The sequence below is a fragment of the Raphanus sativus genome, chromosome 6, assembly GCF_000801105.2.
Source record: "Raphanus sativus cultivar WK10039 chromosome 6, ASM80110v3, whole genome shotgun sequence".
NCBI classification, from domain to species: Eukaryota; Viridiplantae; Streptophyta; class Magnoliopsida; order Brassicales; family Brassicaceae; genus Raphanus; species Raphanus sativus.
The window spans coordinates 48954922-48963842 of NC_079516.1; the positions used below are offsets into that span (position 1 = coordinate 48954922).

The 8921-nt window shown below is 39.8% G+C and overlaps 2 protein-coding genes across 5 annotated transcripts; one reads left to right on the top strand and one right to left on the bottom strand.

The window, feature by feature from the left end:
- Positions 1 to 833: 833 nt before the first annotated feature.
- On the top strand, positions 834 to 3849 carry LOC108808758 (probable aspartic protease At2g35615). The gene is made up of 2 exons (XM_018580861.2): positions 834 to 3041; positions 3115 to 3849. Exon 1 carries the CDS (start codon positions 834 to 836, stop codon positions 2181 to 2183), a length of 1350 nt encoding a protein of 449 aa, XP_018436363.1. The 3' UTR covers positions 2184 to 3041; positions 3115 to 3849.
- An 823-nt stretch (positions 3850 to 4672) lies between these two features.
- On the bottom strand, positions 4673 to 8775 carry LOC108805817 (LRR receptor-like serine/threonine-protein kinase FEI 2). Of its 4 annotated transcripts, none has more exons than XM_018577769.2 (14): positions 8632 to 8775; positions 7830 to 8020; positions 7577 to 7712; positions 7432 to 7503; positions 7280 to 7351; positions 7073 to 7144; positions 6900 to 6971; positions 6731 to 6802; positions 6446 to 6534; positions 6180 to 6326; positions 5731 to 6063; positions 5404 to 5649; positions 5184 to 5317; positions 4673 to 5100 (listed from the first exon to the last, which is right to left on the bottom strand). In XM_018577769.2, exons 2-14 carry the CDS (start codon positions 7927 to 7929, stop codon positions 4882 to 4884), a joined length of 1764 nt encoding a protein of 587 aa, XP_018433271.1. In that variant the 5' UTR covers positions 7930 to 8020; positions 8632 to 8775; the 3' UTR covers positions 4673 to 4881. The 4 variants fall into 4 exon arrangements, with proteins under 4 accessions (XP_018433271.1, XP_018433273.1, XP_056845119.1 ...); XM_018577771.2 differs by having other exon boundaries at positions 7830 to 8016; positions 8632 to 8738; XM_056989139.1 differs by lacking the exon at positions 8632 to 8775 and adding an exon at positions 8108 to 8233.
- Positions 8776 to 8921: the final 146 nt, after the last annotated feature.

Sequence of the window (8921 nt, forward strand, 5' to 3'; positions counted from 1 at the left end):
CCTGGCTCTGATACCAATTTGTGAAAGCTTAACCGCTAATCTCTCAAGTCTCCAATCAAGAACTCCGAACAAGACAAGGCGATATGTTGACCCAGAGTTCACCGCACTTCTCTCAACCAACGGAGAAGCCGCTATAACTCTCTGGAGCTGGGATCGAACCAGCAACACTAACTGCTCACAAGCGAGCTCCGATTACACCCTATGACTCGTGAACGATCTCTCACTCTCTCTGTGATGTCTAACAACCTAACAACCAGAGAGACGAGCTAATGGTTTTATACTCAACCATTTACACACGTGCAAACCCACGCCTAGCTCTATGAACCGTCCACGTGTCTAAAGATTATCATACCTATACAAAGACTCTGACTCTACCCGAGTCTTACCAACACTTAGAATAAATCTACCTAAGCTCAAAGAAATGTATCTTCCCGCTTGATCTGATGACTATACTTCATCCTTCAATTTGATGATGAATATTTAGATTCTAAACTTCATGTAAAAGTAAACTAATCTATATGGGGAAAATATACCGTCGACCTCTCAAAGATGATAAAATATCTAAATCGCTCAAGTCTTTAAAACATGTTTTGATAAATCAATGATATTAATTCCCTCACATCCCCACTAATCTCACCTTAACTTATCAACCTTAATGAAAAAAAACTTAAAAGCTAATCAAATTGCCTTTCAGCCTTTCGCCTCCTGCTCACGTACGTACGTAGTAGCTATAACTCCTTACCGTTTCAATCTCTTCGCTTGCTCATTTCCTTTGAGTATAAATACTCTTCTCCACTTGACTCTTTACACACACAAACTTTCTGAAAATCAAAATGGCAAACACAATTCTCATCGTCACTTTTCTCTTCTTGTTCTCGATGATTGTCTCTTCATTGACTAACACAAAACATTTCACCGTCGAGTTGATCCACCGTGACTCTCCTCATTCCCCTCTCTACAAACCACAAACCACCCTCACCGACCGCCTCAACGCAGCTTTCCTCCGCTCCATCTCTCGTTCCCGCCGCTTCAACCACCAACCCCAAACCGATCTCCAGTCCGGTTTAATCGGAGCAGGTGGCGAGTTCTTCATGAGTATCACCATCGGTACTCCACCGACGAACGTCCTCGCGATAGCCGACACAGGAAGTGACCTAACTTGGGTCCAATGCAAGCCCTGTCAACAATGTTACAAAGAGAACGGTCTGATCTTCGACAGTAAAAAATCCTCTACTTACAAGAGCGAGCCTTGCAACTCACGTAACTGCAACGCTTTGTCTACCAACGAACGTGGATGCGACGAAGCTAAAGGCGTATGTAAGTACCGTTACTCGTACGGAGACAAGTCTTTCACAAAAGGTGACGTTGCTACGGAGACCATCTCCATTGGTTCTGCTTCAGGCTCCCCTGTTTCTTTCCCTGGAACTGTCTTCGGTTGCGGCTACAATAACGGCGGTAACTTCGACGAGACTGGCTCAGGGATCATCGGTCTCGGTGGTGGTCAGTTATCTCTGATCTCTCAGCTCGGTTCGTCGATTTCTAATAAATTCTCTTATTGCTTGTCACACAAGTCATCTACCATGAACGGCACAAGCGTGATAAACCTAGGAACCAGCTCGGCTCCTTCCGGTGCAAGTAAAGTTTCCAACGTGGTATTATCAACTCCGTTGGTAGATAAAGAGCCTCAGACTTACTACTACTTGACGCTCGAAGCTATCTCCGTCGGCAACACAAAGATTCCGTACACGGGCACCACGTATTACCCTAACGACGACGGAGCATCCTCGGCGGCGACGAAGGGGAGCATCATCATCGACTCGGGAACTACACTGACGCTTCTCGAGTCTGGTTTCTTCGACAGGTTTGGCGCGGCGGTGGAGGAGTCCGTGACTGGAGCGAAGCGTGTGAGTGATCCGCAGGGGCTTTTGTCGCATTGTTTCAAGTCAGGGAGTGCGGAGATCGGTCTGCCGGAGATAACGGTGCATTTTAGCGGCGCTGACGTGAGGCTTAGTGCGCTGAATGCGTTTGTGAAAGTGAGTGAAGACATGGTTTGCATGAGTATGATTCCGACCACTGAGGTTGCTATTTTTGGGAACTTTGCTCAGATGGATTTTCTCGTTGGGTATGACTTGGAGGCGAGAAGGGTTTCGTTTCAACGTATGGATTGCTCTGCTGGTTTGTGAATGTAATAATTTTAGGGAAAATTGCCAAAAGAGAACAAAAAAACAAAGGTGTTGTCCCCTTGGTATAATATCATCACATAGTTGTCCTTATGGTATAAATCTTTTCATAATCCCAAAACTAACCTTTCATTAGTAAATTAATAACAAATTAAAACGAAATTAATTAATCTCTTAATTAATTATAATGAAAAAGGTTTAAAAAAAGGTTTTCACAAGACAAAAAAATGTCAAAAAATAAGATGAATAAATACCACCCTAATAAACAATTTCATTTTTCTCTCTTTGTCCTCCGCCTCTCTATCTCTGTCGAGAGGAAACCAAACCCTAAAACATTCTGTCTCCGTCTCCGGTGACATCTCCGCCTCCATGGCTCTCTCTATCTCCGGCGTAACCCCTTCATATGTCCCCTTCTCTGAGCCTCTCCGTCTCTCCACCTCTCCGTCTCTCCGCCTCTCTTTCTCCGTCTCTCTGCCTCTCTCCGGTAACATCTCCGCCTCTCTGGCTCTCTCTATCTCCGATGTAACCCCTTCATCCGTCCCCTTGTCAGTTGTATTTTCATGGAATTAATGGGCCGTAAACCCCTCTTCCCTGGTCGAGATCATGTTCATCAGCTTCGCTTGTTCATGGAGGTAAAGTAGACAACACAACAAAGACCCTTAGTAAATAAGACACGTTGACATAATTTTTCTTTTTCTTCTTGCAGCTAGCTCATAGGAACTCCATCAGAAGCAGAGGTTGAGTTCTCGAACGAAAATGCAAAGCGGTATCCATCACTGATAAGTTCCCCTTAGTGCATCCTTTAGCTATAGATCTTATACGGGAAGATGCTGACGTTTGATCCTAGACGAAGAATCACAGGTCAGTCCCCAAACTATAACGTTTGATTCTCAAATAAGTTAAGTCCTCATATCTTCATAAATCTTGATTTCAGTTCTAAACGCGCTGGAACATCCATACTTGAACTCGCTGCACAACATTAATGATGAGCCAGAGTGCACAACACCTTTCAACTTCGATTTTGAGCAGCATGCACTCTCAGGGGAGCAGATGAAGGAGCTTATATACCGTGAGGCGCTTGCTTTCAATCCAGAGTATCAGCAAATAGTTTGAAGAACATCAATTGGGAAATGACAGTTGGATCGGGCTTGGTTTGGTTGGACTAAAACATTGTTTGTCTGTCTATTGTGTATACCTGTGATAGATGCTGGAAAGGGATGTGATCAGTGGGTTTCAAACTTTTATTTTTTTTAGTATTTTAGGTTTTCTTTTCCTTCTACATTTTGTACTTTGCTCATCTTTTTTGCTTTGTAAAACATAATGATAATTGCAATTTTGATTTCCAGTGTATTGTTGTTGTCTAAGAAAGATAAAAAAGAACTATTGATATTGCAGAGAAAATGAGGATGATGAAACAAAAAGGACTTCATGTTCTGTCTTTTGCTCTATACACATAGAAAGTGGGTTCGCTTATGTACGAATGAGATACATAGCCAGTGAGCAAAATATAGCTACAAAGTACACACAAAAAGTTGGTTCCCTGTTTCCATTTACTTCCTGCGGAAAAACCTCATTAATAGTCACAATATTTCATCTTTGTTTTCACTTTAAGATCATAGAGAACAAGAGTTTGTGAAAAAAAATCAAAAGAAAAGCTATGAAAAAATCATATATTGATGAAGAAGACAAGGGATAATCGTTTTTTTTTTAATTTCTGACAAGCAAAATCGAAAATAACACGTTTTAGGAAGTTAGAATATTCTTAGGAGATTTTTAGAATATTTCCTTAACTGAAATTTTCATTAATTTTCGCAAAAATCAGGTAATCTTATCCGTAGAAGGTGCCTTCTAAAAGTTTAGAAGATTGACAAAATTCCAGAACACGCTTTCTACTTTTAGTAGAAGGAAGAGTAAACTTTAGAAAACACGTTCCGCAAAATTTAGAATACTTAATAAAAGTAGAAGATGCTTCCGGACGAAAAGTAGAAGCTTTAGGATTAGTAGAATGCGCATTCCACATTTTTAGAAAATTAGTAAATAGTAGAATATACGTTCTAAAAATAGTAGATGAACGTATTTATTTTAGAAATTGCTTTCTACTATACCATTTCCCGTAGAATGCACTTTCTACCTTTAGTAGAACGTATTTTCAAATTTTTATTTATGAACTTTTTGAAAAAAAAAAATACCAGCATGTGTATATAGGTGTTTTATTAATTGTTTATATTTTTAATATTTTTTTTGATTCACAAAACTATTTATTTTATTAGTTTTCAGAAATACAAAGGGTAAAAAGGAGAAAAATTGGACAAAAAAGGATTTATACCAAGAGGACAACACCCTTGTTTTTTTGTTCTCTTTTGGCAATTTCCCCATAATTTTATATGGAGATAAAATCATAATTAAAGTTTTAATAAAGGGCACCATTCTCTATAGTTTTTCTCTTTGATAATTTTTTAAATTTTACTGAAACAGTAAAATAAAATGGAAAGTAAAGAAACAAAATTATTTAGATTATAAAAATATGGGTTTCTACAACTGGTCAAGTGGTCATATACATTATAGTTTCATATTCAGATGAAATGAGAGAGGATTTGATCAATCTCAGAAACATTCTAAGAAAAATCAAAGCCAAAAAAATAAAAAGAGGGACAGCAAAATGAATGGCTCGAACCTCGAAGAAGACGGTTGTGGGATGTGATCAATCGGAGCTGGAATCGTAGAAGTCGCTAGGGCAAGGAGACATAACTTGGGATTCAAGTAACTGGACTACTCTGTGCATTGTGGGCCGCTCGTCCGGACTTGAAGATACACACTTTGTTGCTATGGATAGAAGAGCATCTAGACTCTCTGTTTCTACTCCTTCACAGCTTCTATCAACAATCTCCCGTGGACGGTTCTCGCTGATTAAGAAGTTAAGCTGCCAAATTTTATGACAAAATTTAAAGCTTTCACTAGTCAACACATTATATAGCTAGCAAAGCTGGACCTCGTTATGCTTACCCAACCAACAACGTTATAGCCTTTCTCGATGTAGGAAGTATCCGTGGGAAGTTTACCACTCAAGACTTCAAGAATCAAAACTCCAAAACTGTAGACATCCGTTTTCTCAGTCGCTCTACCACTTTGCATATACTCTGCAACCACAGGTTAGGTTACATGACTGAGGGTAACAATTAAAAGAGGCTACAAAGCTATTGCTATTACTGGTGCATTGGAGTACCTGGAGCTAAGTAACCAAATGTGCCTGCAACAATGGTTGTGATATGAGATTCTTCGTCTTCTAACAGCTTGGCAAGCCCAAAGTCTGATACTCGAGCCTCCAGATTCCCATCGAGTAAAATGTTGCTCGACTTTATATCACGGTGTATGATCCTAGGAGAGCAATCATGATGCAGATATGCTACCCCTTTTGCTGCTCCTATTATTATATTCACTCTTGAGTCCCAATCCAGCTGCTCACCTCTCTCTGCACATTCCAAGATTTTGCACTCAGTAGATTCATACTTCTTGGTTAGGGAAGCCTGTAAAGATGGATTTGAGGATTTACCATGAAGAGCTTGGTCAAGGCTACCACCAGGAAGGTAATCATACAGCAGAAGCTTTGATGTGGGTGAGTTGCAGTAACCACGTAGATTCACGAGGTAACGATGTTTGATGCTTCCAAGAATCTCAAGCTCCCTTTCAAAAAACCTATCAAACCCTCCATTTAACTTTACAATTCTTTTCAGCGCAAAAACATTGCCATCGTCCATGTCCAGCTTGTAAACTGTTCCAAAACCTCCACAGCCTATTATATGCTCTTCGTTAAGAGCTTCCAGTTTCTTGATAATGTCTTTAGAAGCATAGGGCAAATCTCCATGGAACATCACGATAGACGCACCTGGATAAAATAAAATCGGCTCGCATATGGTGTCATGTTTTGAGCGTAATAAATAAAACCGAGTTCCAAGTTTTTTTTGAGAGATGATATCCGTAAAATGAGTCAGCATGGCTCACCTCCACCGACATCTATAGCAAGGCTTGTATTCTCAACTCTACCAAGCTTTTTATAGAGAAAGCATCCCCAGAAACACATAAGCGCCACTAGGAGCAGCCCACCCACTGTAGCTGAGGCACTTATAAGCAGCTTCTTACCTCCTTGGCCTATGTACGGGAGACCAAAAAGCGAACTCATGTCACAATGAACTCTACAGATAAGTGAAAACCTAAGCTATAATCCACATACCCTGATCAGCAAATTGATTAAAACACAGCTGATTTACCTCCTGTTGAACCAGAACCAGTGGAAGAGTTTTCATCTTTGCACATCACATCAACTTGTTTTCCACACAATTTTAAATTTCCGATGAAGCTGCAAAGAGTAATATGCATGCAGTTCAAGAGCCCGTTATTTTCAGCTACGCACTGGTACAAAGCTAGCAACATGGTGCATTTGTGCACAGAGTCAAGATAATATAACTGTTTTGCCAGATCAACAGTATAGAGAATTCTCCATCTTTAGCACCAAATTCTGGTGGAAAAAAGAGGTCAAAATGAAGTATACTTACGAGTCCTTCGAAAATTGGGCGAGTAAGCCATCAGAAGGTATTTTCCCCACCAGAAAATTGTTTGATACATTGCTTCAAAAGAAGAATCAGCTAGTTAGCAACAATGACACTCGTAAAATACACACAGGGCTGCAAAAGAAGATACACAAGTTAGAGAGTAGCCACTCACAAATTAGTAAGCTTTCCTAACTGCCCAAGTGAAACAGGGATAGCTCCAGTGAGATCGTTGCTAGAGATGTCCCTTCAGAAAAAAAAGATAAAAGTCAGTTTATTGATTCAGAAGAATTCAAATAAAGACTGAGTACAGTTTTATATAGGAGAACAGGGAGAAAGACTGAGTACAGATTTTTAAGCCTTGACAGATTTCCCATTTCACTTGGGATTGGGCCAGTGAAGAAATTGTTCTGCAAGTATCTGCAAGAAAAAAAGTTTCAGACAGGTTCTTGTAAGCCAGCAAAACTTTTAACTGAGAAAAACCCATTGGTTTATCATAGCTCACAAGACAAATGTAGAAAAACGTAAACTTGTTTATTTTGGGAAAGCACTTACATTTCCTCCAATGCTGTGCAATTTCCCAATGCTGTAGGTATTGAGCCATATAAATTATTGTTGTGAAGCATTCTGTGATACCAAGGAGAAAAGCGTTATCCAGGAGAGGATACTCTAATAAGAAATGAAGTTTAAATAAGGTTAGTACATACAAAAGGCTCAACTGATCCAGCTTTCCAAGCTCAGGGGGTAAAGGTCCAATTAATTTGTGATGAGTAAGACTCCTGCACAAAAGAAAGTTTAGGAACGGACAAAAAGATGCATATTGAAGAAAAAGGAGATTAAAGCCAAACTTACAAGGCTATAACTCTTTTTGTTTTCGCATCACAAGTCACCCCCTTCCAGTTACACGGATCAGGATCCTCTGGTCTCCACTTTCCGACGACACCATCAGAACTAGAAACTACACTTCTAAAGCTCAGCAGCGCCTCACCTAGAGAACGAAAGGAATAAAAAAAAGGATGTAAATGACACAGCGGATTGAGTGCATAATCATAATTTATTCAAACACAAAAAGTGGAAGAGATTTTAAGGATTCGCATGGCTGTACCATCGGGACTAATCGCTTTGTTTTCATTCGTTAGAGCACAAAGCAACGAGATCAAAAGAAGCCTTGAGCAGCAGCGCTTCATCAGACAGATGCCCATCATGGCACCGTTCAAGCGTAACACAGTTACTACCAATCATCTGAAAAAACAGTCTCCGGAGTATCTCCCTTGTAGCATATACTCGGCTGTCTATCTTCAAGAAAGAAACTTATATATCATTTAGATTGATTAACACAAGAAGACACCTAAGTGAAACTCAATCAAGATAGTAGTAACCTACACTGAACTAAACAAACTTCCAGATTCCGGAATCTTTGCTTGACATGACAACAAACCATCGACCAAGGGTTCACTCCCATTCCAAATCACCCACCAACTTTTAAAAAAAAACTAAAGATGTGGACTCCTGAGAAGTATATGATTTCAACAAACATTATCCACACTAGGTAAGAAGCAATGAAGATATGGATTCGGTCTTCAATCTCGTACACGTAGCTAAAACTAGACTAGACTACTAACTCCTCAACTATCCATGTCAAGCTTTCCACAACAATGAGGTCGGATCAAATCCACCCCCCAGTTTCCAATTTCCAATTTCCAAAATCCGAAATCGAAATTCCCTTCCAATAATAAAACGCTTTGATATCGAGCAACTAAAATTCTAATTGAGGACAACATTGCAGTCACAGTACAAGAACTGAATAGTCAAGCCCCAGTACAGTTAAAATCTTAAAACGAAATCGAAAACGACTGGTTCGTAAATCAGAACCAAAAGAGCGCGAAGGAGATGAAAATCAGACGAACCTCAATATGGATCCGCGAGGAGGACGATGAAGAAGAATGTGACAGAGGAAGAAGAAGACGTACTTTGAGCTGTAAAGCACCACTTAACTCTAAATAAAGCAAGTTTTTTTTCTTTTTTTTTTTTGTTCTTTGCATAGTTTTACCCTTTTACTTATCAAAAAATGAAATGCAGGTCAATCCTATTAAGTCCAGGTCAACTCTCCAGCGTGTACAGATTTTGCAGTCCTCCGTACAAGACTCTATATAAGTGACCATACTACGTCGTTTTAAAACGAGATATTTTGTGAGAC